The following is a 25,672-nucleotide window of genomic DNA, read 5'->3' on the forward strand; positions in this document are numbered from 1 at the left end:
GGGTTAGTAAGAAGTAAGTGGTAGTAGTCTGTGAAGTCTCCCTGGCAGTCGAAAGAATGGAAAGGAAGACCCCATTGGTGATTGAGGTGGGCAGATAAGAACCACAAGAACTCAACTGCATGCTTCCATTCTCAGCTGATGCTAATCTCTGTCCAGACGCCATTGGGATGGACACGTGTCGCCTCGCGAAGTGGGGGCTGATAGCTACTTCCGGAGAAGTAGACTAATTGAATTCATCAAAATAAACACACGAGTCCTTTCTTGATTTTTTTTGTTTTTTCAATTGACAAATCAAGATTTGAATACTTCCTCGAGTAGGAACGAGGAGAAAGCCATGTACACCCTTCACGCTATTGACCGGAGAATGCAAATTATACAGTGGCTTACGCGGCTCTGCGTATTCATTTTGCTTGCTTTACACACAGTTAGTTAAGCATGCAAGATGCAGGAATAGTGCTTGTGAAACAAGAAAGCTGCAGGTATATTATATATGGTATTAGCGATCTAGTAGAAAAATGTACCCGGGAATCAGCCGTATATATATATAAGCTGCCTCAAACTTTGAAGAACTTGCTCTAGTAGCTAGCCTTCAACCCTTCAGCTACCTCCAAATCATTGAATTTATTTTTGAGCTTATAGTCGTGACTTTTTCAGTTTCATGAAAAGATTCGTCGCAGAGCTTTCAATTCCGAACAACGAATAAGCGTACGTCCAAAGATTGGCAATGAGATTATAAACCTGTTTCACTAGCATTTACTACTGGCATAGCATGGGACTATCTTTTCAAGAAGACTCTGCTCCTGGACATTTTCTTGCTTGAACTTTACGTGAACAAATGTGAAAATAGCTAACTGCACCGGAACCACAAAGTCAACATTTATTCTGAGCATTCATTGCTTTTCGGTTTGGAAGAAGATATTAATTTATTCAAAGTGCTTTGATCCGACAAATGAAGAAAATGTGACTAAATCCTCCCATTTGCAGAACTGTCACGCGTGATTTCATCCGTACACAAGGAAAGAACCAAGAAAATAGCTAAATAGCATCCTTGTCCTAGCTACAAGTCTAAATTTTCTGTTGTCCCTCCAGCAAAGTTGCTGACTGAGACTAATGAAAAAGAGGAATTTTTCAAATTACTAACTCATGCTAGAATTAAGGGCTTTGGATATCATAGGACACTTTTACTATTGCAATCCTTCCTTCTTACACCACATATATATATATATATATATATATATATGTGTGTGTGTGTGTGAAATTATATGTGTCTTTCATTTAAGATCCGTGAGAGCCTACGATCCATCAAACTATTATTGGATATTAAATAAGAGGACACTGTGTTCTAATTCTATATGAGTGCTAGCTAATACATGAGACATCAATTATTGGTAAAGAGCACTAAGCAAAGGTAAATAGAGAGTTATATCATCCTAATACGCGGTGTAACAAAAAACTGTAACATCAAAGAAAGTACAAGAGAGTATTCAAACTCGAAATTAATTAAGTTGGTTAAAGCAGCACAAAATAGGAGAGGATATTCTCATTCTAATCCAGTTGTTATCCATAGAAGAAAGGAAGAGTAAAGCATTTTGCCTCATCCAGCAAGTATGGCATGCGATCCTCATACGAGGTATGCAAGTCAAAACAACCAATCTTATTCTGATGTAATCCAGGCATCGCGACAAAAAACCCTCGTAAATAAAAGGCCACTCCCTCTCCTTGCCAACATTTCAAATCCTTTCCTTCTCTTCTTGCTTTTTTTTTCAACTCCCTCAACCCCTAGCCTTCCCACCAGCACCCCCTTAGTCTAGCTACGTGATATATTCCCTGTCAAAACTATCCTCCTCCTGATTTAACAGCAATAATCATTTCCTAATTCTCTGAAACCCCACCAGAAAACTATGGTAGGAAGAAACAGTTCTGACCTCCCTCCTGGTTTTAGATTCCATCCCACTGATGAAGAACTAATCGTGTATTACCTAAGAAACCAGGCTATTTCTAGGCCATGCCCCGTTTCAATTATCCCTGAAGTTGACATCTATAAGTTTGATCCCTGGGATTTGCCTGGTTGGTATACCATATAACACATACTTACTCATTTCAATATTGTGTTAAACTTATGTTATCTTGATGAATGGATCAATTTTGTATTGATTGTGCTTTATGATCTTGTAAAATGTAGAGAAAACCGAATTTGGCGAAAATGAATGGTATTTCTTTACCCCTCGAGATAGGAAATACCCAAATGGAGTACGTCCCAATAGGGCAGCTGTTTCAGGTTACTGGAAGGCCACTGGAACGGACAAGTCTATCTACAGTGGATCTAAATATGTTGGGGTCAAGAAAGCACTTGTTTTCTACCAGGGCAGACCTCCAAAGGGTATCAAGACTGATTGGATTATGCATGAATATCGCTTGAGTGAACCAAGATCTCAACCTAACAAGCAAAATGGTTCCATGAGGGTAAGCTTAATTTCTTCTCCTTTGTCCATTTCAGATTGAAGAGAGCAATAACAATTTCTAACGTTTCCTTTTTGTATGTTTGTTGCAGCTGGATGATTGGGTTCTTTGCAGAATTTATAAGAAGAAAAATTTGGGAAAAGCCCTTGATATCAAAGCTGAAGATCAAAGTACCGAGACTCTGACAACAACGGCTGATGCGGCTAGTTGTGAACCACAGCAAACACAGTTGTCGAAATTCCCTAGGATTTGCTCGCTATCTCATCTATGGGAAATGGAGTGCATGGGCACAATTTCACAGCTATTTGGAGACAATTCTTATAATGCAGTCTACGATAATCAAAACATAGTTAACAGCAATGGAAATCATGTTTCAAGACAATTAGGAGAAGTCCCACACCAGTTCCAGGGAAATCAGAGTGGAATCTTGAACCAGCCGGTCTATGTGCACCCGGTTTACGAATTCCAGTGATGCACATTTTGTTGTGTTAACAAGAAAGGGTTGGGGATTGCCAATAGGGATGTGCATCTGGGGTGATAAGGATCAGAAAATGTTTAAAAAATTTGTATAATTTTTCTTAGTTTGTGATAAGCAATAGCTTACAAGTCTGTCCAAAATTGATATCAGCAATCTTGTACAAAATTTATCCCAAGGAATCCACAAAGTATCTTCCAAGTCATCCCAAAACGCTGATGTCAGCAATCCCTTGTACAAAAATCATATACTCCATTATATTATATTACTTATCCGACAAAAAAAAAATCATATACTCCATCTTAGGACGACTAAAATAACATGCTAGTGGAAGAACAAGAAACAAATATCTTGGGCAAGCACAGATTACACATGTTACTTTACAATTGGTTTATATGTTGATACAGCCAAAATGACTGCTGAGACGTATCTGTATCCAATTCAACCCAACATTATCAAAGAAGCCCAAGAATCACATTCATGCCAAGATCGGTCTCTTGAATCCTCTGAGATTTGCCCTCGAATAGCATCTGAGGTGTAGCATTCTACTATCCTCTGTTTTCCTTAATGTGTAAAAACTTCACTGCAAATTTCGTCTCTTCGGAGTATAACAGCACAATAATGCTTACAAAGGGGAAAAAAAGGGTGAACAATAATAATAAAACACTCGTTTCCTACTAACCCGGGTTCGAACCTCTTCTAGAACATCCGTCCGTCATGCAGGGCTTACTTAGTGCATTTTACTCCTTTGTGTGGTTAGCGAGTTATTGCACGGGACGGGATTTGCTCGGTGCACACTATCAAATAGCGATTCCCTTGTCAAAAAAAATAAAAATAAAAAACACTCATTTCCAAGGAAGAATTTAAAATTTAAGCTTAATTACATATTGGCCCTCTATTGTTGGGGATCACTATCAAATTTCTCTTTTACTTAAGCTTAATAATATATCAGCTCCTTTTTATTAGTGATCGGTAGCATATTATCTCTTTTACTTATGAAACTCACAAATTGCCCCCTGATGATTAAAAGGATCATAAGCCAATTTCCTATAATGAGGGTATAATTATCTCTTTGTTACTCGCATACATTTGACTTTTAGTCAATAGCAGGTAATTTGTAAGTCTCGTAAATATGGAGGGTGCTTTGTCATTGACCCCAAACTTCTGGGGGCCAATATATAATTATTTGCACCTAAAGTTGGCTCGGCGAACAAGTTTGGTTTGGGTGACCTGCTGCTAGTATGGGCTTTTGTCTTTGTCTTTTTCTTTGTTTTTTGTGCTTTTCGGGTCTATAATGGGGGAATGGTCTTAATTATGCGGATAAGGATTCCTCACATTAGACATCACCTCACCTTTAGGAAATTTTTGCGTAGGATAATTTCAGAATCTTCTCCTAACGTTAGTCATAATATCGCTTGAAATCTCTGAAATTCTTAAAATCTCATTTATCTCCTTTGGATTTACATTTATTGTAACATTTTAGCTTGTTTGGAGCCAAAGCAAGAGAGATAAAATTTTATTCTAATACTACCTTTATGTTATCCTATTTATGAACTTTATAGCAATAATAAAATAAAATAAAATGAAGTTAAAAAGTAAAGGTGAAAATCTAAGAAATTATAAATGCGATAACAAGTAATTTTACGAAAATTCAACCACTATTACCTATCATAATAGACGTGTTTTCAAGGGAAAAAAAAAAGTAGCATAGGCAATTTCTAGATACTTGATCATGAGATCATTTATTTATTAATCTTTTTAATACTAGCATATTTATAACTTTTTTGTATAATTAGGATTTACATGCAAACCACATCTATGAAAAATATTATTTTAAATTTGAGTAGAACTTGAATTATATCATGTATTAGAACATACTTCCCAAAAACGTTGCTTGACTTATTCAAACCCGTCCAACAAAAATTCCTAAGTATTAATTGCTTACTAAAATCCTTCTGAGCGACTGACTTTGACTAAATTTAATTTAACTACCTCTTTTGTTGCCTCGCCACCACCTAACAGAGAAATACGGCCCAATACTAATTGGATGGCCATTTAATCATATTTTGTTTTACATTTTTCGGTTTAAAATTTTTCTTTTTTATTTAAATAGTTATTAAGAGTGCAAGGGTAATGCTTCAATTCGCGACTCTTAACGGGACATCTAATCTTGTCAAGCCGATAAGGGAAATACATGGGATTTTAAAAACTTCAAGGGTTCTCGGTATGATACTAAAGAGAAACCCAATCAATGGGAGGTATTCGAAATTATCCCTACTTTGAACCAAAAAAAAAAAAAAGCTCAACTGACATTATTGAATTTCAAACTAACTAAAGGACAAAAGAAGCCAGAATTTTGGATTTTAAATACTTAGCTGCCAGAGGTACGTCTCCTTCCTGCGCGTGCCAAGGCATGGGGTCGTCAAGTTTAGTTTGGTTCTATTAAAATTATAATAGTACAATTCATCATCGCTATACATTTCAGCATCGGCCAATGAGAGCGGCGTTTAGGAGATTACTCCAAAACATTGGACTTGGAACGAAGATTATTTGATTTCAATGAAATAGGATAAACTCAAATTACCACTAGTCAATGGACGTCAGAGCCAATTTCCTAAAACGAGGAGAAAAGAATAAAAAGACTTGAATGATGGACCAATCGGGCGAAGAACTTTCATGATTTGTCAGTACCAAAAACTTTGGTGCATGCACGAGCCAAAAAAGTTGCATTGCATGCACCAAAGTTTTCTTTCTACGTTGATCCTTCCCACAAAAAAAAAAAAAAAAAAAAAAAGTTTTCTACGTTGACATGTTCGATACTTTTGAATATTTTGAGTTTAGACTGTCACAGCTAATTAAATATAGCCCGAACTTAGCAAATCAGCATGCTTTTAATCAGATCAGATAAGCATCGAAGTCTGATGCATATGTTTTTTTTTTTTCCCCATTCAACTCAACTCATGGTGGATGAGATGAATCGCCAATATGGTACTTATAGTCGTAGCCCACAGGTTGGTACCACCCTTACATTTGAGAAAAACTATGGTATACTTCTTTCACTTAAATAAATAAACTTATAGATAATTAAATTTACCTAATTTATCGACTGCCTGTCAGCCTTTCGCCGCCGCCTCTCCCCTTCCGGGAAAGATTACGAAAGAAGAAAAGCAGAAAAATGACAAAAGAAGAAGGATTTCGATTGGTTCGTTAACCGCCGTAATTGATAAATTCTTTTGTACGTTTGCTACGTGACTTCAGGAGGCGTATTATTACTGGAAAAAAAAATTTTGCGTATACATTAATTGGTTGGAATTTTAAGCTCTAAATTCGTCTTGCAATTCTGATTTCTTGCACGAGAGAAGTTAGGTCAGGATCGCCAAGAGCATGACACGTTTAAAAACTCATACCATACAAAGATGGTTGGGGCGAAATTGTAGCCAATTAATAATAATCGGTTACCAGTTCTTCACCAACTCGTTTGAGCCGCATGAACATCATACAAAGATTAATAACTCCTCATCCAACACCTTTCAACGATCAATTTCGTTCTAACATGGAAAAAAGTAGCATCTCTGATTAGCAAGTCTTTCATCTCGCTCGCTTGAGCCAGTCCTAACATGGAAGAAAGGGCCAAAAACCATCTAATCTCCACTCCTTTAGATCGAAAGTACCCTCCAGCTCATGACGACAGTGATGATAACTACAGAAACAGCATGGAGACATTGATCTTTGTTGCTTGCATGGTTATCTTAGTATCATGGGTTCTCATTCACAGGTTGAAGCAAAGGAATGTGAAGGGCTGTCCCAAAACGTGGCCATTGGTAGGCGCTGCCATCGAACAGCTGTTGAACTATGACCAAATGCACGACTGGATCCTCAAATATCTTGCTCAGTCAAGAACTGTCGTGGTCCCAATGCCGTTTACCACTTACACTTACATTGCTGATCCAACGAATGTGGAACATGTTCTCAAAACCAACTTCGGGAATTATCCAAAGGTCATTTAATCATGCTGTCTCTTCTTTTATCCTTTTATTGAACTTTTTCTGTCACTTTCTTGAAAACCAGAGAATCACCCATTCCTGTTCCTATCCTGAAAAAGAACTGAATGATGCATATGCCCGGTTATTAGGTCCGAGTACTTGTATGGCTGATTTTCTGTAGACTTCACTTCATGCTTTATACCGTAAGACTTTTCATCTGTTACGCATATGTGCTGGCACTGGGATAATCCTCCATAAGTTGGTTTAACTTTATTTTCGTTTTTATAGGGGGCCACATATCATTCGTATATGGAAGTGTTGCTTGGTAATGGAATCTTTAATGTTGATGGAGAGCTGTGGAGAAAGCAAAGGAAGACAGCAAGCTTTGAGTTCGCTTCCAGGAACTTGAGGGATTTCAGTACAGTTGTCTTCAGAGAGTATAGTCTTAAACTTTCTGAAATTCTGAGCAAGGCATCTCTCCAGAAACAGGAAATAGATATGCAGGTGACTATCATTCTTTTCAAGACAATCGGACAACTGACAGAAGCAATACAACTTTTATACGGATGGTGACATTTAATTGCGTATAGACATTAAACTTGTCTTAAAACAATTGAGTTATTCTTTTTCAATTGCGAAAGACAAGCCACTGATAAGGGAGTTGGGTTGAGTTGCAAATACCTACAAATCCTTTGCTGTTTAACCATGATCCATCAATGTTCCATCAATTTACCTGACAGCTACAGGAACTGACTAATTTTCAGGAATTGTTGATGAGGATGACTTTGGACTCCATTTGCAAAGTGGGATTTGGTGCAGAAATAGGAACATTGGCCCCTGACTTGCCAGATAATCGCTTTGCACAAGCATTTGACACTGCAAACATAATTGTGACTCTACGATTTATCGATCCTCTGTGGAAAATAAAGAAATTTCTCAATGTGGGATCAGAAGCTGTTCTCGACCAGAGTATAAAAATTATTGATGACTTCACGTACTCCGTTATAAGGAGAAGAAAGGCTGAGCTAGAAGAAGCTCAGGGGGCAAATAAGGATGCCAAGGTAAAAATGTAACAGCTTACTAATAAACTTGTGCAGAGTGCAGACTCGCTACTTTCTTCGAGCATGTAACCTCACTGATGCCTTTGACAATCATTTATCAGATTAAGCATGACATCTTGTCAAGATTTATCGAGCTCAGCAAAGATCCCGACAACCATATGACTGACAAAAGCCTAAGAGATGTTGTACTGAATTTTGTGATCGCTGGTCGCGACACCACGGCCACAACACTTTCTTGGGCTATATACATGATAATGACTCATGAAGATGTAGCAGAGAAGATTTACGAAGAACTAAAAACTCTAGAGGAATCCAGGGCAAAAGAAGAAAATATCATATTGCATCCGTATCAGAGAGATGATTTTGAATCATTCAATAAGAGAGTAATGCAATTTGCAGGACTCCTCAATTATGAGTCCTTAGGCAGACTATTTTACTTGCATGCTGTGATTACAGAAACACTTCGATTATATCCAGCTGTTCCTCAGGTTGGCACATTCTCCATTTTCCTTACTGTAAAATCAGCAAAAGCGGATCTATTTTACTGACCAAAATTTTGCAGGATCCCAAGGGCATCCTGGAAGATGACATTTTACCAGATGGAACCAGGGTAAAAGCAGGAGGAATGGTAACATATGTTCCATACTCCATGGGGAGAATGGAGTACAATTGGGGTCCTGATGCAGCTTCATTTAAGCCGGAGAGATGGCTCAAGGAAGGATGCTTCCAAAGTGCATCTCCTTTCAAATTCACCGCCTTTCAGGTATACCAAAAGAACCAGATTTACCTCTACATCGATAACCATGTATATGTACAAAATCAAACAAAAGCATAACATTCATCACGGCTTATCCTGAACAATCATAAGCATAAACACTACAGGTTTGAATAACTCTTTGGTCTCTTAATCATCTGATTACTTGTGAATGCAGGCTGGGCCAAGAATATGCCTTGGGAAGGATTCAGCATACTTACAGATGAAGATGGCACTTGCAATCCTATGCAGATTCTACAGGTTCAAACTGATTCCAGGGCATGTTGTGAAGTATAGGATGATGACAATTCTATCGATGGCACATGGATTAAAAGTATCAGTTTCAAGACATCCTGAAGCACCTTGAGGGGACACATAAATTAATAAGTAAATTTTGCATAAGATTTGTCTTTCTACAGAATTCAACAGCAAGGGAATGAAAGTCAGTCCAACTTGCAAACACAAAATTGTCGTGCCATAGTAGCTTATCTAGATATGATTATTCACTTTTAACAGTAAATTAACAAGGGCACCATGTTTGGTAATATCAATGTGCATAAGCCTAGAAAGACATGGGAGTCAAGAAATGCAACAAAATAATGCTTAATACAAATACTCCCTCAAAGGGCTCGGTGGGTCATTATCAGCGTAATAAATTAAATTTCAAGAATTCAACTCGCTAATAATACACATCATGGAGGCAAAAATCGAGGTTCATGTATGATATAACCAAATAATGGGCAAGGTCTTTATCATTACTCATTTTGGAAGCAAAGATGAGAACTTTGGAACTCCCGCTTAATTCTTGTCAGCAACAAAAGCAGTGAAACGACAGATGCTGAGGAAAGCAGGAGAATCGAATAAAGAATTAAGCAGCCAGACGAAACCCAATGTATTGGTATATCATGAACAGATAATAGTGCGCTACATGTTGCTGAGAAATCCCATCAAAAATCAAAACTTTAACGATGCCCACCATTTTTCCTTTTTCTAGTAGTGCTAATGCTAATAAGCATAAATTAGCAAACCCCAGTTATAACATTCTTATAACCTAATCTATCTTGTTCTATAGGGAGGGGGAGACTAAGGAATCTGTGTAAAGGACTGACACATATACAGGCCTGACTACACTAAGGTTGCAAATGAGTCGAATTTAAACACTAAGGTTGCAAATGAGTCGAATTTAATCGACTAGCTCACAAACTTGCTCGGTCAAAACTCGAACTCACATTGACCGGTCTCGAACAACACGAGCTACTTGACGAGTTCAGCTTGATTTTAATATGTGAAGATCGAAAAGTCGTCGAGATTAATCGAACTTCACACACACACACACATATATATATATGTTTTTTTTTAATTTTTGACTTATTAGTATGAAACACCTATTTTGTTTCTTATTTAAAATTATATAAAATATAAATTTATATTTGTTAAGCTCGATTAATCTCGACGAGGCTCAATTGGACTGATAAGCATGAGTTTGAATTTGAGCTCGAATAATGCAAAATAAAATCAAGCTAAAGTTCGAGCTTAACTAGAGTTCAACGAGCTCGAACTCGAGTTCGAGTCCAAATGTTTTAACTCAAGGGTGAAATGCAAATATCAGCCGTTAACATAACATACAAAAAGCTAAGCAAAATTTCATTTATTACAGAAATGTTGGAGTTGGGAGGCGTAGCTGCAGATTTGAGTAGCAGCAGCAGGAGGTCAGACATCGGTGGGAGGGGTGTGGAACGACGGGAACGGAGACGGCTCTACACCTCCACCTACTAATTTAACTAATCTTCTTTCACGGGCAGTTTTGAACTCTTGGGTCAGCTTCTGCAGCCAACTCAATGTTCCTTTGATTCGGAAGTAGCTCACGATCCCCATGGTCTTACTTCGGGAAATTTGACACCATGTTGGTGGGATTTTTATGGTGGCCGGCGGGGAGCGTCGGGTAAGTGACTGAAGTGGTGGAGGCGGAGAATTAGTGACCTTTTTTTTTTTCAACCTTAGTGGTAAACGGTAAACTCATCATTGGACAAAAACGACGTTGGTCAGTTGGTGCGACTTATTGTAAATACCTGGTAACTGGTAAGTACACGTTTGGTATTGGAACAGTGTGCGTGTGTGTGTGTGTTTTGTTTCCGATAATTTTTTACAATAAATATTCCCAACTCATCCCAGTTCCCACCCCCAAGCTGACCTTGTTATTTAACAGATTAATTATCCACTGGGAGCAATTCTAGTTTGTTTCAGAAATGATCAATTAATTCTTAAGAATTATAAAGTTCTTGTCGATTTATTTCTGTAGAATATATTTAAATCCACCCCCAAAAAAAAAATAAAAAGGAAAGTGTTTGAAGCTAGGGATTGCTAACAAAAGGCAGTGTTTCAAACAGGCAACAAACAAGATAACGAATGCCATGTCACCAAAAGCAAAGGTCCATCTTGTAGCAACGGGCAGCCCGCTACAAGGCGTTCGACCAAAACCTGACCGAGTTCCAACAGCCTGTGGCATTCGTCTACTGCTGAGTACTGACACACTGCTTCTTCCTCCTGTTTGTTTACCTTATGCACACAATCACTAGTAGCCTCATGAACTCTACACCTTTATTCAATTCTCAATTCAAGATATCACCCAAAAATCATCAAAATGCATGCCGGCTGCTCCCAAGAATCCAAGCAACCTTAGCTCCTGAAGAGAATACAATGACCCTCAGAAGAAAAGTCGTCACAGCATTTCTATCAACTTCAGTAGCAGCAGGAGTGCAGGGGTTGGGCAACACAACCCCACCAGCAATGGCTGAGAATTGGGGCACACGTTCATTCATATGGGAGAAGTTCTTTGAGCCAGACTTGTCCCCCGAGGATGCAGCTGCCCGAATTCGGCAGACTGCTCAAGGACTTCATAGCCTCAGGGAAATGCTGGAGGCCATGTCATGGAACTATGTCCTGATGTATATACGTCAGAAGCAATCCTATCTTTCTAAGGACATGAAAAATGCAATCGTTACCATCCCAAGAGGCAGGTGGAAGTCCTACATTGCGACTGCTAATGAATTGGTTGATAACATGGCTGAGGTATGCCGGTCATTTGTTACAGTTATTTCTTCTTGTTCAAATTTAATTGTTTCATTTGTGGGTAGAATTTAATCTAAGGAATGGTGTTTTGTGCTTCAGTTCGATATTTATGTTCGAACGCCCAAGGTATATGAATCGTATTTGTACTATGAGAAGACGCTCAAGTCCATAGACGATCTCGTGGCATTACTAGCATAGCCAAAGTAAGTTTCACCTTCAAGGGGAACGCGTACACCCAACTGACGACAAGTTTGGTGGATTGATCTTGCTGCTACAATCTGCTTTGGAGGTATCAGGACCCCAATTTATTAGTATAGGAAAATGGGATGTGGATTTTAACGTTACATTTTGTTATTCTGAAAACATAACGATGAACAGGTTCCAGTTGTTTCCACAATTGTAGGATGCCAAAATATGTACCATTTGGAACCCAGTGATTGTATGCTGAAGCCCTTCTTTTGGGAGAGCTGTATGGAGATTTCATTTGAGGTCATTGAATTCTCTACACGAAAGTAATTATTAAGCAATTTTTTTATTCTGATAGTAGTTTAGCACTGCTTCTAAAGCCAATTTGGAACAGCGTTTCAGAACCTGATTCTCAAACCTTTTTTTTTTTTTTTTTCCAAAACAAACGCATTTATCAAACTTGAAGGACTAATTTCCTGTTCAATCTCAAATTCAGAGTTTGAGATTCTGAATCCCTTCTGCACATTGGTTTCTTTTTGGGGGTGGTGGAAAAGAGGGTGCACTTCAATGGTAGACAGACCTCATAGTCCAAGAGAATGCACAGAAGCACCGCGCAAACAGAAGACATCAGTGCTATTACAAATCCCAAAAACAGCGGCACACCAACATAGATGTTTAACTAAAATTTCCCTTTGAAGGGATTAGTTCCTAGATAGTGCTATGCCAGACAAAATGACAAGCAGAACGATGGAAACCACTGCAACGAAAGAACCAATCAAAGATCCAGAGGCGCGCTGACAGAAGTCCTGGAATTGCTGGCAAATTGCAAACCAGTTGGCTGATGAATTCCCGTTATGCGCCAAGTACACTATGCCTGCTGCTGCTGAGGCTCCCGCGGTTAGAAGAGCTAGCATTGTCTGCAGACAGATAAGAGAGCGTTAGAATCCCTGAATCCTAAAGGGAAACAGCAACAACCTTCATTATTTTCTGTTGTGGCTGTGGACTCTGTTGAGGATCAGAGCAAAATGAGCAGAAGGAATCTATCAGAAGGGTACTACCGTGTCCAAGAAGATCAGTAGAACTCTACTCTTTGCTGCCCTGCTCCTGATAATGTGGTAGATGGAGAGCGGAAGTGAAAGAGCAAGATATCCACATACAATTGCATTCACAATCACGAAGAGTCTTAAAAGAACAAAGGAACAAAGAGAGGTTACAAAATGTTTATTCTGCATCTGTGATAGTATTAGTGATTGAAAAAACCAATCACGCATATAACAGAATTGCAATGCTTGATGAAAAACGAATTATATTACTCACGTGAAGGTAGTAAAATCGTCATACTGAGCTTGGAACTGTACGAACTGACTGAAGAAGGGAAGAGTTTCACTAGTGGTTCCCATGGCAATCGCGCTTCCTAATGTGCCAACAATTGCAACAATCCGCAGAATGAGATCAAATATTGAGACTCCTCTACTTCCCTTTGCTCTGGATGCTTCACCAGCCTCAAGTTTCACTGCCTTCGTTTTTGTTTCCATCCGTCTCTTCTCAGTTGTAGTAACCTTGATCAAAACCACTAAGAAAAATTGGTTCTTGATTTTTTATCTGAACTCTCATGAAAGACACAGGGACGTACCCTGAGTTTATAGTAGCAACACTATAGCATATCTAAGCACGTTTGGACTTTTCTCAAACCACCAATAGTAAATCAGCAAAGTGGATAGTAGGTGTGATGACTCGAATTAGATTATGCATTCTCGCTGCTTTCCGTCGACCCAAGACGCATTTCTACATCATTTGATCTTAATGCATTTTCAGTACTCAAATCTCTCGAAGCCCAACTGCTCTACTTTGTCTATGGCATTGTTAAATTGAATGGACGAGTCATATGTCAGTCCCACTTCCAACTGATCCATCAAATATTCGAGCATGGAGAAGCGGTTCAAGACAAAAAAGTGCTGAAGAGTGTGGGGATATCATAGTCAAATTGAGATTAAATCAAATCAATGTTGTCTTCGATCATGGATACGAAAATTATCAATTTGGAATGCTTTTCAACTTGGAATTCATTAATCATTCTATATATAAATCATGAGGAGAGGGTTTGGTGTTGAAATTTTGTGTCATCCTTTTATTTTTCAATTTCACCTTCATAAAAAGCCAAGATTTATTAAAAATAATTACTTAAGTTTAGTAACTTCTAATTACTTCCACTTATAATAACTTTTTTTTTTTTGTTTCCATAAAGAAATCATAAATTTTTCTTTTTTTTTTGGGGGCAAAACAATATTCTAATAACTTCTAAAAGTGTTAATTTGAGGGCGTGCTTTTCACACTAGTTTCTATTGAACTTTTTACCGATTCATCTCACAGATAGAACCATGACTACGAGAATAGCGGCATTATGCCTTCTACAAACATTAAATATCTTTTTAAAAAAAAAAAACATGCTTCTAATATTAGTCAAATATCCAAAAAAAAAAAGTAATAAAATCCAGAAATGCTGATGTTTTCTAGCTTCAACTGCATGAAAAACTAAAAGTCAAGATATAAAATTACGAGATTCAACAGAACGTGATGATTCACATGTAAATATATCCAAATGCGTTGCTAAAACGATGATGCAGTGATCAATTTGTTGCGACCTTCTTATGATGAGCTATTGGCTACGGTTTAGTTTAATTTGGATCTACATTTTGATGCACAAAAATTGAATTACATGGAATCAAGGTAATGAGTAGACAGATTATTTCTAATTTGCATCTGTAATTTTAATAATGGTAAAAGTAATGGCCTTCATGGTCAATGCATTGTAGTTTTGACCAAAAGAAAAACGTCCAATGCACTATATATATGCACTATATATATATATATATATATATAGTAATTAAAAGGAAAAATACTCACTTGCTTGGTATGGATAATTAGTACAAGTAAGTTGCTCAAAAGATAAAACTAGCCCCACATGCAAATAAATAAGATATTGGTTTTCCTTTAGAAAAAAAAAAAAAAAGAAGAGAGAAAGATATATGTGACTAAGATTGAGACTTTAATGATTAGAGATTCTGGGTTTAAATTCCTTTTTTTTTTTCTCACCATTTCTTTAAATTCCACCCTTAGAACAAAAAAATAACAAAGGAAGAGAGAAAATGAAAGGAAAAAGATGATCTTGCAGCATTCCATTGAGGACCTAAGCGATACTGGACTGGAACATCATCACGGTATAACATAAGAATGCGATACAGCCTTGGAGCCAAAGAAGACTTGCCGGTTTTGCTCACAAAGATTTCTGTATTTTCTTTCACTGTTAATGATAAAAAAACAAAAACAAAAACAAAAAAATCTACTTGGAATACCAAACAAACTTGATATAGAAAGAAAAATACTACTATTTGCTTCGTACTATAAATTGGCAACAAAATTACTTAAACTTCTATTTCCTGTACTATTATCTGGAAAGCAAGTAAAACCATGAAATAACTTGCCGGCAAGTCATCCTTGGCTGCATGGCTGAAAACATCGGATCCATATGTAAGACCTTAGATGTTTCAACTGTGCAGAAGCATGATGATCAATTCTTTTGGCTCATCAATTGAAAGGCTAGTTTAATTCATGCCTTCTTCGCTTTATGCAAAGCACTGGAAGAACGCAGAGAGAGCTTGTTCGAGGTGAGATTCGATTTAGTTGTAGTAAAGGGTTGTGGATCGATCGGGAAATATAAATATAACAGTACAGGAAAGAGCAGGCAGGGCAGGGGTGAGGTAAAGCTTGGAATGCTTGTTGCAGCTTTTGCACAGACAAGATTGCGGACTGAGTTTCTCAACACGCTTTTTTGTCCTTGTTTTTTGATTACTGAGATGATATAACGAGATGCTTCTTTGCTCTTTGCGTAGCCAAGATTGCGGCCTATTTTAGCTTCTTCTTCTTCTTTTTTTTTTTTTCTAATTAAAGAAGAGAACAGCACCAATCAAATGATTTTGGAAACTAAAATCACACAGAGGCGGTGCTGCGCTCAACTAGCTGAGTGGTGTTGATAATGTTATAACACTGGATGGATAGAGTGAGATATATAAAAAAAAAAAAAAAAGTGATTGAAAAATGTGTCGATGATACAGGTAAATAAATTTATGTAAATAATTCATTCTGTAATATGAAAATTCAAGCAAATAAATTTTTGCAAATAATCCATTATCCAATATGAAGATTTGCAAACGAAAAAAAAAAGTTAAAAAATTTGTATTTTAAATTCTAAGAAATCATATAGCAGTAGATAATGAATGATGAATTTAAGTGCGTATCAATGATTGTCTATTGTACGAGATATAGCTTAGTTCGACCCAAAATAATGCCGATTATTCTTAGGGGTAAAATTACTAGCTACCTTAACTATGAATTTACTTACTATTTCTTTAAAGATCATCCCTTATTTTTTTTTTAATAAATTTTATATGTACTAACGGTGTATACATTTTTACGATCAGATATGCGATACATATGCAAAATTTGAGTTTCAAATTCAAATTTAAATTATGTGTCATGCATCTAATGATGAAAATGCGTACATTGTTAGAAGATTAATTCTATTTTTTTTTTTTGCCTGAAAGGCTAAAATACCTTTTCTTATTTTTTTTGTTGGGGAAACGGGATGCCCGCCCGGGTACCGCCCATAAATCCTCAGTTGCCCGCCGAATGAGCGCGAGACCGCAGTCATAATCTGATCCAGTTGTACACATCTTGTGACCTCAACAGGCAAGGCTCCTTATCACTTGCCGCATTCAGGTTCTGGATAAGGAGGGTTCATTTGACCCTTTCTTTCTTCTTTTTTTTTTTTTTTTCCTTTCTCCTGGCAGCAGAGTAGCCACCTGCATTTAACCACCGACCCCAGAAGACTTATCTTCACTATCTCGAAAATGATCGTCTCCAACTTGTCCTCCTAACACTCCAATTCAATCAAGAAACTGGTCACCCTCTGATATGATAATGTTACTTTAAAAATTAGGCCTCCATACTTCTCCAGTCAAGCCAACATTGTTTACCAATTCAAACAAATGCCCGGACATCGCAAGCCATGTGGCAGTCGATTAGATTTTTTTTTTTTCCAAAATATTATGCCGGCAATACAAAATTATCTACCATAAAGCGAGCCGTATGACTTGATATCCACGTCCGCGATTATAAGCAGTTGTTGAGGCCCCTGTATCTGCAAACAAATAGGACGATGATGCTGTTAATCTTTATTATTACTTTTTTTTTTTTTTGTTACCTTTCCATTCTTCCTAAGAGCAAATGAAAAACAATGGCCTCTTATATTGTGCACATTAATGTTTCTGAATGTCTAATGAATTTGTTTAAAGGAATAGAATCAATAGATTGATAAGATGCCTTTTTTTTTTATTGAGAGAATTGCAGTTTTGGTTTCAAATACTTGAAGTATGAGCGTTTTTAGTCTTTAAAGTTAGGATGGTAGCAAATGTAGTTCCGAATATTTCAATTTTTATGCACATTTAGTCTTAACGGTTGATTTTACCCAATTACTACTGGAATCTGGTCATGTGACAGCAAATAATTTTTAAAAATTAAATAAAAAATTGCTAGCCATAATCAATAATAAAATATATCCATATATTGGTCACGTCAATATTCGGACCAGAATTGTAATTCTCTCTCTCTCTCCCTCTTTTGGGTTGTGTGTGTGTGTGTAATACAAGGATCCAGCCGAAGCCCAATTTCCAATTTTTGAAATCCAAGGATCCATTTGTGACGCAGCCCATTGGAATCTTAGCCTATGAGCATCTTTGATTCGGTTGACAGACCACGCAACCATTTTGTAATATCTCGAATTCTCCAGTCTGAGCTCAACAACAAACACAGTAGTTTGTTCAAGGCTTCCGAGCAAAAATTTTGCAGTAAAGCTCAGGTACTCCACCATCCTAGCTTCATTTTTTGTATGCATCAATCGTACGTCAACAATATATTTTCTCTTCATGATTTTTCTTAACTTTTGCCTTTGGTGATTAGTTTCTTATTGGTTGTAAATACTAATTTTGAGTTGTACTGAAAAACATTTGCGATCCCGCGATGTTATGAAGGAAACATACGACATGTCAGACACAAAATCTGAGGATGAGAATGGTACAGAATTAAGAGATGATCATCCTGATGATGAACAACATGTTGAACATTCAAAATTTTCAGAGCCGGAGAAGCAAGATCCTTTGCCCTGCCCTGAACAACAGGTATCCGACAAAAAAAAAGGCTCATTATTTTAGTAAAGCAAAATCTAAAGACAGCCGCCATTGGTGTAATTTGGGATCATGAAACTCACAGGGCGAACTGGCTCTGCCCTGCCCATGATCTTTATTTAGAGAAGAGGTTTTATGGATCAGCTATTCTCTGCAGGAGGAAGCAATCAAGAAGAAGTACGGAGGATTAGCACCTAAAAAACGGCCCCTGATATCCAAGGTAATCACCATCTCTTTCGCCAGTTTCATGAACTTCACAGACTGCATGTTTTCACAGTTGTGGTATTCTGGCAGGACCATGACCATGCTTTTTTTGATTCTGCTGATTGGGCACTGGGAAAGGTACTTTCCAAGGAATATCAATCTCTATTTTCTGTTACATTTCTATTGAATCTGTAAACATATAATAGCTACGTTAAAGCCTGGAGTTTCAGACAACATCTGATGATTTCCGCTTTTAATTGTTTGGCAGCAAGGAGTGCAGAAGAGCAAAGGACCGCTGGAAGCACTTCGTCCAAAGTTGCAGGTTAATTTATGCATTTTCCATTATAACAGAGATTTTGTTGGTCCAAAGATATCAATCTTTCTCTTTCTAACACTTGCAATAGGCTAAAATCAAACAAGCCCGTATAGATGCTAAGTTTTAAAAGTTGACAAAGCATGCATTTTTGTAATTTACATTACAGCCTACGCCACAGCAGCAAATTCGTTCAAAGCGCTCAGCTTATGCTCATTCAAGTGATGATAGTGAAGGTACGCGACTTTCACGGCCATTATACCCACAATCTACTACAATGCAACGAGCATCAGCCGTTTTATCTCTTTCCGCAGGGAATGAGAGCTGCCAGGACAAGTGCACTCCCGAGCAGGAGGACCAGAGCAAAGGACTAGACGGGTTTTCTGACGATAATTCTCATCCAGATGATCAATGCCATACGGTTCATTGCCCAGGCTCCTTGCACGTAGACGACAACTAAAAGTTGCTCGCTATATTCTGCTGATGGAATTACCAAAGAGTGATAAGAAATGCATTGCAGATTTTATAGCTATGTTAGGTAGTAGTTCGAGTATGATGATCTTTGCCGCAACTTCGATGGATGCGATGAACTAACAAAAGATCTTGTATCCTTGATGTGGAGTTGGACATAAAGTTACTCTCTTCGTGAAAAGCAGAACATAGTAATAACATGCACACATTTATATACACCTGATTGGAGTATTGTAGACTGATATATCGTAATTATTTAGTTGGAGTAATGTAGACTGTACTGTAGTGAATCATTCTTGAGTCTTGATAGAGGAATTCCGCATCTCCAAGGTGCCATTTTCCCGCCACCATTTACCACATTTTTCAATTGGCAAATAGAACTTGACTTCTCTGTGCATCCTCGTACTTTCAAGACACCTAGACCCAGAATATGTGGAAGACCATGAATATTCATGATATGAAGCCAACGGTCGTCGTCATTATTTTTCTGACCTGATATGCTGCCAATTAAAGTTATAATACTTAAAAAAAAGACTTCAGGTATATGAGGTTCGTTCATGGATGAGGCCTACATTTACATCTGCAAAGTAGGCACATCGACGAAGTAGCCCGAAATTAAGCTGGCTACCGTCCAAGGCACTGTGACAGATGCAAACAGCATAGAATAATAGAAACCTTCTCATTTAAACCTCTTAGCAAGAGAAAGGACCACCAGCTATGACCCTTAGCCAAAATTCATTCTTCCTACAGGATTCAATTTTGCTATTCCCACAAAACAAAGCAACTCTAACGGACTCAGATTAGAATGTGAAGATGATTTTCCAACTCACAAAACCGAAACCATTCCTAGATTACAACTTCATCCTTGTGGCACATTGCAGAAGAAGAAAGCTCAGCTTCAGTTGCTCAACAAGGAAGAAGGGATTATAATAATGGAGGAGAACATGTAAAACTAATTTATATCTCTAATGCACATCTGTCCTAAGAAGCCAGTAGAGTAATAACATACAGAAAAATGCAGAACCCCAAACTTACATACCCACTTTATAGTCACTGAAATACCCACTGTTGTCACTCCACACTTTGGCAAGTCAACATCCATCATGTATTCTTTTTTTTTTTTTTGAGCCAACGCTGCAAATACGAACACTTGGATATTTGTGATGCACAATCTTTAATCGACTTGGTTATCTTGCGGAGAAAGCAGCCCTCTAACTTGTAAAAATGTACTACCTGAAATACCTTTACCTTGTCCTACCTACCAAATAGAGAACATTGATAAGCAGGCCATGAATAGAACAATATTCTCAATGTCAAAACACAGAATTGAATCCTTACATGGTCCTGTACTGAATCGTTATCAACTTCAGCAGAAGATAAGCTGCAATATCAAAGTTCAAAACAGTTCAGTACATTACGCTGAATCCTTATGGCGCATTCCCCACCTGAACAAGGAGAAGATACAGACCTGCTTTTAAAACCAATTCCCAGTTTGAACTGTCTGTCTGTTCTCAGCATTTTTTAAAAAAAAACTGCATTTTAAAATATAACAAAGAGCTGTATCTGGGTTTATCATGCTGTATTTGCTGTCACCAAGTTTATCATACTGTATTGATTTAACTGTACGTGGTTATGAACCTCTTCAAAAATATAATACTTGTTCACTACTAAAACATTGATGTCAAGCAAATTTGATCAATACGTCCCTTATAGCAATCAGGAAATGTACATGAATTAGGTAAAAGAAAGCCTCAATTTGTACATGAACTACAAACCCATGTATACTAAGGCCACTCTAACTTAATTAGTCAACTTGAACAAGGTTGGAGGAAATTACCACAGCAATATAATGGACATAATCAAATGAGATATGTGGGTATGCTTCTCTCCTTGGAAACCTGTAGTTTAACATTTCTAGGCCAGAGAAACAGGCATTCCAGAACCTGGCTTCACAATAACATAAAAATCCAGTATATCCAAGCAAAATTCATAATCTTCACAACAGCAAACAACTATAGACACTGTTCATATAGGTTTTGTAGGTAACCAAACTGTGTTGCAAATAAAGTTCAAAAGTTTTAACCAACTATACTTGTTTGGAAAAGCAGAAAATACAAAGCTCGGTATTCTGGGTACAAAGCCACAAAAGATCTAATAGGTTGTCTCTAAAGAAAGTAACAAAGCTAGGGGCATGTTTGAACACAAATTTCTCATATCATCTTCGTCTGGTCTTCAGGTCTTAGGCTGGAGGCATCATCAAAAGGGCAATAGGCTGGCTTCAGGCATCATAGATCATAGCTGTTTTAGTTGAGAGGGAGGAAAGGTAAAAAGAAAAGTGTATTAGAATCCAAGTACAGGGTGGGGGCTATTTTAAGCGACGAAGAGAACATAGGCAGTTCATTTCCAGATACAAAGATAGATTTATGTACTGAACATGTTTAGAAGGAAAAAATTGATGTTCAGAAGAGGGAGATCAGGTTCTACCTGTACGCGCCCTGAGAACCAGGCACTCAATGACCATAAGATTTCCCGTGTGAACCAGGGTTATGGCTAGACAACCTGTTCAGAGATGCCAAAAATTGGAACTAGATGACAATTCTCAAAGTGAAAGTCTAAGAATTAGTTTGGCAGAGAAGCTAAATGAACAATGAAAATAAAAAGAGTGCAAAAAATAAATAAATAAAAGTGAAAAAAAATCCTTCTGGGATGAATAAATTCATTACCCAGATCCACCACTGGATCGACCAGAGTAAATTCCATATGCTCCATAGCCACCACTTCTACCACCAATCTAAACAAATAATGAAGTTCAGTCTAGTGAAACGAGTAGAATCTAAATATCAATCCAAGTGTTTTGTCTTCACGATCATCATTCTTTGAATCCACAAGTACAAAAAGGGTCTCAAACTGGATAGATATAAGTAAATCTAGCATTAATAATCCAAAAATGCTAGGCGATATACCTGAGGACTACCATATACACCATAACTTTCACTCTGCTGTACCAAGTTCTTGGAATCATATCCCCCAGAGTAAGTTGAATATCCATGATTATGTGACTTATGATCACGGTTGCCATGCTTTGGACCATCAGCTGCATCCATGGATAATGGAACATATGGAACGGCTGGTGGAAATGCAGCTAAAGCTCCCTCCATCTCAAATAAATTGGCCCTCAAGCGCAGAAGAACTTGTAACAAGGCAGTGCTTGCAACATTTAGATCTCCAGTGATCTGGTGAGCATTGCAAATAACAATCAGAGATACCAAGGTTACAAACTGGCATAAGAAATTATAATGACTGGGTATTTGTACCATAACCACTCTAGATATTAACACATATTGTAGGAGTAAAAAGGTAAGTTGACAGCATGCATCTGTATAGAAAGACACATGCTTTATGTCTCTAATTATCACATATATCTCTCTCGTTCACCTGGACCATCTCATCATCTTCAGATGCAACTTTGGGAAGATTTTCCTCAGAAAGAATGCGGATGCTTGCTCTTGTGGCACTTCTCATTTCATTAATAATAGCTCCACCTTTACCAATAAGGCAGCCAATCCTAGAGCTAGGTACAAGAAGACGGGTAGTAACTACAGGATCATCAGATTCCTTATCGGTTTTCTCACTGCATCGTGGCTGCAAGCGCATTGTTGCGTCAATTGTAGGTGATGCATCTTCAAAAGTCTGCATATTACCAAAAACTTGAATAAGCAACCATTCACAATGGTTTTCATTCTAAATGATCAATCCACTTATTTATGTTGTTTGGGATAAACAGCAGGGAAGTGTTAAAAAAAAAAAGTCCCTTTCACCTCTTTTGCTGATACAGATATCATGCATTCATCTCCTTCAGCAACAGATGTATCCACCTTAATGGATGCACCGGATTCCTGTCTTATTTGCTTAATGATACCACCACCCTTTCCAATCACAGCTCCAACATTCTCATTAGGGCATACCAAACGAAGAGAAAATTCCTTTACAGATGTGGAGTGGTCCGCTCCAGCACTTTTATAACCCCTATAAGGACCCACTAATGAACTAATCAGTGGCGCACCAACACCTGGATTGACTAATCCACTGCCAGATCGGTAAATGCTTGCTGAAGAAAGAAGAAGATGCTGTGACCGTGATGGATTATCATGAAGACGAGAAGCTACTTGATAAAGAGCTTTCTTAACAGCATATGTTTCCCCAACAATCTGCGATACATAAGGAAGTAGATAACGGTCTTTATCAGTTACCATAAGTCAGCATAAAATACATGAAACTCCAAATAAGGAAGTTTTGACACAATAAATACAAACAAGTATTTGTTTCGTGACACTCTTAACTCCTCCTTACAATGTATGACATGAGAAGTTTACAAAAGCCAGGTGTAGGAATGCCCGAATCTCTACATAAGAACCCGTATGTGACTCCAACAAGTTGATCTTTTGGGTATGGAGCCACTAATAGTAGTCAATTTACCATCATTTATACGTTCAAATATTTTCTAAATCAAGTAAAGAATGCTGTAGTTGTCTTAAATTTTGCTACGTTATTCAACAGTAAATTATCTCTTCTCATTGTAGCATGGCATGGAGAAGCCACTATTTAGCCCGTACAACGTGCTAACTCCTACAGTGATAAACTAAATACTTTGTTAATGACATTCAAATTATGGGGTTCAGGCACCTTCGATTGGGCACTTAAGAGTAACTGCCAAAAGAAAATTCTACTATATCTGAGTGCTTTAACCGTTAACTGAAATTGCGTAGCAAGGAAGAAACTCAAACTAGCGAATAAGGCGTACTCAAAATAAAATCGAGAAATGATGCATATCAATCAATTTGACCTTGTCATACTTGCCGAACTAGAAGAAATCCTAACATGAAAACTTACCTGGATTAATTCATCTGAACTCAGAGCACAAGGAGGCAGATGTTCACTGCTTAAGATGCGAACTTGAGCACCTGAGTCATTGCGTATATTCTCGACTACCTGTCCACCTTTTCCAATCACACAACCTATCTGATCTGAAGGCACAAGCAGCCGGACTGTCACCTGCTGAGATGCCTCCAACTCATCATCTATAGGCACCTCTTCAGCAACAACCCTCTCATGCACCTTAAAAAGAGCATCTTGTGCTGGAGAGATTAGATCGCCATCGTCTCCAAAGCTATTAGTCTCCTCCCTAGAACTATAAATAGTAACCACACGTTCCTCACACCCTGGTATCATCTCACTAATCCTAATCTTAGCATGAGTTTCAGCCCTTAATTGCTTGGCAATGTCCCCACCTACTCCAATAATACTTCCAATTCTTCTCAAGGGGCATAAGTATCTATAAACCGTATCCTCAGGTCCAATGGCATTGCTTTCCTTTTCCTCATTTGGATTCCTTCTCTTACTCCCCTCATTTGCTGAATATTCAGATTGAGAATGCATTCTCTTCCCGTAATCATTCCTCTGGCCAGCCATAATCCAAAGACTATACCTTTCTATACACCCTAACCAAAATCAAACAAAAATCCAATCAGCATACCAACTCATAGCTTCAAATATAACGACATTCTCCAAACAGGGTCTTCCCAAAAATCTTTTTTGTTTTTAAATATATATTTTAAAATTTTGCTGCATAGGGCAACAATGAAGACAAAATTGAGCCACGGCAAATATGGATAAAATAGACTGACCTATTGGAGAACAAAACTGAAATATATGACATCAATTGAAACATAAAGCAAATACTGTTCAAAGTTCACAAATTTTCCAATTAGAGACAAGTTATATTCCATATTTAAAGGAAGCCCACAAACAAAAACAGAAACTTTACAGGATGCAGTGACAATGGTTTGCTTATCAGACAAAAAATAAACATTTTTTGGGTGGTACAATTGCCAAAGGTTCGGCACTTCCGAAGAACCTTCAAAGAACTGATGAACGAACAGACATGAGGTCAACAAAGAATGAGATGAGAAAATTAGTATTGAGATTAGTACCTTTAGAGGGCTGAGGGGGACTGCTGGAGCAACTCGGGATGTTTCAGAAATATTGGTCAGTATTTTCGCAACGTATATATAACTGCCTGAGACGTGAAAGCAAAATATAATGTAGAAATAATATCTCGAGGGCCAAGATGGCTAGTCGAATTTTTTTTTGTTTTTTTAGGGTTGAAACTGGCCTACTGTCAATTACTGAAATATCCAGCTGGATGAGGAGGGCTCTCTTTTATAGCACCCAAAATTTTATTTTTTTATTTTTTAAAAAAAAAGGGTCAGATGGGGAGAGAAAAGAAAAATGAAAAAAAAAAAAGAAACTGTTTTCAACTTATTTTCAACAAAACAAACAAAAAAAAAGAATTTTATTAACCCTATTTTCACCAAGACAAGAAAAAGAGTTTATTATTAACCCCTCAAATGCAAGTTATGAGCATGATGTTGTTAAGGTATAAATTTTGGATCAACTG

The 25,672-nt window shown here is 37.6% G+C and overlaps 6 protein-coding genes and 1 long non-coding RNA gene across 22 annotated transcripts; 4 read left to right on the top strand and 3 right to left on the bottom strand.

Annotated features, from left to right (window-relative positions):
• The first annotated feature begins 1,723 nt into the window (after window positions 1-1,723).
• On the top strand, window positions 1,724-3,140 carry LOC140021634 (NAC domain-containing protein 2-like). The gene is made up of 3 exons (XM_072072914.1): window positions 1,724-2,067; window positions 2,183-2,463; window positions 2,552-3,140. The coding sequence occupies exons 1-3, from the start codon at window positions 1,902-1,904 to the stop codon at window positions 2,930-2,932; spliced, it is 828 nt and encodes a 275-aa protein (XP_071929015.1). The 5' UTR covers window positions 1,724-1,901; the 3' UTR covers window positions 2,933-3,140.
• A 3,412-nt stretch (window positions 3,141-6,552) lies between these two features.
• On the top strand, window positions 6,553-9,278 carry LOC113716675 (cytochrome P450 704B1). The gene is made up of 6 exons (XM_072072913.1): window positions 6,553-6,933; window positions 7,207-7,422; window positions 7,683-7,979; window positions 8,081-8,467; window positions 8,542-8,742; window positions 8,912-9,278. The coding sequence occupies exons 1-6, from the start codon at window positions 6,553-6,555 to the stop codon at window positions 9,098-9,100; spliced, it is 1,671 nt and encodes a 556-aa protein (XP_071929014.1). The 3' UTR covers window positions 9,101-9,278.
• LOC140021635 (uncharacterized) lies at window positions 7,457-8,134 on the bottom strand. Its single transcript, XR_011825544.1, has 2 exons — window positions 8,000-8,134; window positions 7,457-7,832 (listed from the first exon to the last, which is right to left on the bottom strand). It is a non-coding gene; the product is annotated as an uncharacterized lncRNA (long non-coding RNA).
• Window positions 9,279-10,681: 1,403 nt separating the features above from the next.
• On the top strand, window positions 10,682-12,295 carry LOC140004048 (photosynthetic NDH subunit of lumenal location 2, chloroplastic-like). 2 transcript variants are annotated; one of them, XR_011825543.1, is made up of 4 exons: window positions 10,682-10,812; window positions 11,121-11,802; window positions 11,902-12,091; window positions 12,206-12,295. XR_011825543.1 is itself a non-coding variant. In XM_072072915.1 (3 exons), exons 2-3 carry the CDS (start codon window positions 11,293-11,295, stop codon window positions 11,998-12,000), a joined length of 609 nt encoding a protein of 202 aa, XP_071929016.1. In that variant the 5' UTR covers window positions 10,682-10,812; window positions 11,121-11,292; the 3' UTR covers window positions 12,001-12,295. The 2 variants fall into 2 exon arrangements, 1 of the variants encoding a protein (XP_071929016.1); XM_072072915.1 differs by having other exon boundaries at window positions 11,902-12,295.
• Window positions 12,296-12,604: 309 nt separating this feature from the next.
• LOC113716678 (casparian strip membrane protein 1) lies at window positions 12,605-13,788 on the bottom strand. The gene is made up of 3 exons (XM_027241074.2): window positions 13,306-13,788; window positions 13,047-13,170; window positions 12,605-12,905 (listed from the first exon to the last, which is right to left on the bottom strand). Exons 1-3 carry the CDS (start codon window positions 13,521-13,523, stop codon window positions 12,690-12,692), a joined length of 558 nt encoding a protein of 185 aa, XP_027096875.1. The 5' UTR covers window positions 13,524-13,788; the 3' UTR covers window positions 12,605-12,689.
• Window positions 13,789-17,725: 3,937 nt separating this feature from the next.
• Window positions 17,726-19,431, top strand: LOC140021022 (uncharacterized). Its single transcript, XM_072071725.1, has 7 exons — window positions 17,726-17,902; window positions 18,075-18,221; window positions 18,385-18,447; window positions 18,522-18,569; window positions 18,700-18,753; window positions 18,914-18,980; window positions 19,059-19,431. The coding sequence occupies exons 1-7, from the start codon at window positions 17,771-17,773 to the stop codon at window positions 19,202-19,204; spliced, it is 657 nt and encodes a 218-aa protein (XP_071927826.1). The 5' UTR covers window positions 17,726-17,770; the 3' UTR covers window positions 19,205-19,431.
• A 584-nt stretch (window positions 19,432-20,015) lies between these two features.
• On the bottom strand, window positions 20,016-25,361 carry LOC113716395 (KH domain-containing protein At4g18375). 15 transcript variants are annotated; one of them, XR_011824999.1, is made up of 11 exons: window positions 25,206-25,361; window positions 24,106-24,713; window positions 23,034-23,423; window positions 22,651-22,905; window positions 22,179-22,448; window positions 21,939-22,006; window positions 21,700-21,774; window positions 21,053-21,158; window positions 20,554-20,596; window positions 20,449-20,473; window positions 20,016-20,349 (listed from the first exon to the last, which is right to left on the bottom strand). XR_011824999.1 is itself a non-coding variant. In XM_072071724.1 (8 exons), the coding sequence occupies exons 2-7, from the start codon at window positions 24,682-24,684 to the stop codon at window positions 21,726-21,728; spliced, it is 1,611 nt and encodes a 536-aa protein (XP_071927825.1). In that variant the 5' UTR covers window positions 24,685-24,713; window positions 25,206-25,361; the 3' UTR covers window positions 20,831-21,158; window positions 21,700-21,725. The 15 variants fall into 15 exon arrangements, 2 of the variants coding, with proteins under 2 accessions (XP_071927825.1, XP_071927824.1); XR_011824998.1 differs by having other exon boundaries at window positions 20,554-20,660; XR_011824997.1 differs by having other exon boundaries at window positions 20,016-20,469.
• Between the last annotated feature and the right edge of the window lie 311 nt (window positions 25,362-25,672).

This window comes from Coffea arabica, chromosome 11e (genome assembly GCF_036785885.1).
Source record: "Coffea arabica cultivar ET-39 chromosome 11e, Coffea Arabica ET-39 HiFi, whole genome shotgun sequence".
Classification (NCBI taxonomy): domain Eukaryota; kingdom Viridiplantae; phylum Streptophyta; class Magnoliopsida; order Gentianales; family Rubiaceae; genus Coffea; species Coffea arabica.

Coding starts and splice junctions, on each gene's coding strand:
- LOC140021634 (XM_072072914.1), top strand. CDS start 1,902: ATGGTAGGAAGAAACAGTTCTGACCTCCCTCCTGGTTTTAGATTCCAT. Junction 2,068..2,182: donor TGATCCCTGGGATTTGCCTG/GTTGGTATACCA, acceptor TGTAAAATGTAG/AGAAAACCGAATTTGGCGAA. Junction 2,464..2,551: donor AGCAAAATGGTTCCATGAGG/GTAAGCTTAATT, acceptor TGTTTGTTGCAG/CTGGATGATTGGGTTCTTTG.
- LOC113716675 (XM_072072913.1), top strand. CDS start 6,553: ATGGAAGAAAGGGCCAAAAACCATCTAATCTCCACTCCTTTAGATCGA. Junction 7,423..7,682: donor AACAGGAAATAGATATGCAG/GTGACTATCATT, acceptor ACTAATTTTCAG/GAATTGTTGATGAGGATGAC. Junction 8,743..8,911: donor TCAAATTCACCGCCTTTCAG/GTATACCAAAAG, acceptor TTGTGAATGCAG/GCTGGGCCAAGAATATGCCT.
- LOC140004048 (XM_072072915.1), top strand. CDS start 11,293: ATGCACACAATCACTAGTAGCCTCATGAACTCTACACCTTTATTCAAT. Junction 11,803..11,901: donor TGGTTGATAACATGGCTGAG/GTATGCCGGTCA, acceptor TTTGTGCTTCAG/TTCGATATTTATGTTCGAAC.
- LOC113716678 (XM_027241074.2), bottom strand. CDS start 13,523: ATGGAAACAAAAACGAAGGCAGTGAAACTTGAGGCTGGTGAAGCATCC. Junction 13,171..13,305: donor GACGATTTTACTACCTTCAC/GTGAGTAATATA, acceptor TGTTCTTTTAAG/ACTCTTCGTGATTGTGAATG. Junction 12,906..13,046: donor TACTGATCTTCTTGGACACG/GTAGTACCCTTC, acceptor ATCTGTCTGCAG/ACAATGCTAGCTCTTCTAAC.
- LOC140021022 (XM_072071725.1), top strand. CDS start 17,771: ATGAGCATCTTTGATTCGGTTGACAGACCACGCAACCATTTTGTAATA. Junction 17,903..18,074: donor AATTTTGCAGTAAAGCTCAG/GTACTCCACCAT, acceptor GATGTTATGAAG/GAAACATACGACATGTCAGA. Junction 18,981..19,058: donor TTCAAGTGATGATAGTGAAG/GTACGCGACTTT, acceptor CTCTTTCCGCAG/GGAATGAGAGCTGCCAGGAC.
- LOC113716395 (XM_072071724.1), bottom strand. CDS start 24,684: ATGGCTGGCCAGAGGAATGATTACGGGAAGAGAATGCATTCTCAATCT. Junction 22,449..22,650: donor AAGATGATGAGATGGTCCAG/GTGAACGAGAGA, acceptor AATGCTCACCAG/ATCACTGGAGATCTAAATGT. Junction 21,775..21,938: donor CGATCCAGTGGTGGATCTGG/GTAATGAATTTA, acceptor ATCTCTGAACAG/GTTGTCTAGCCATAACCCTG.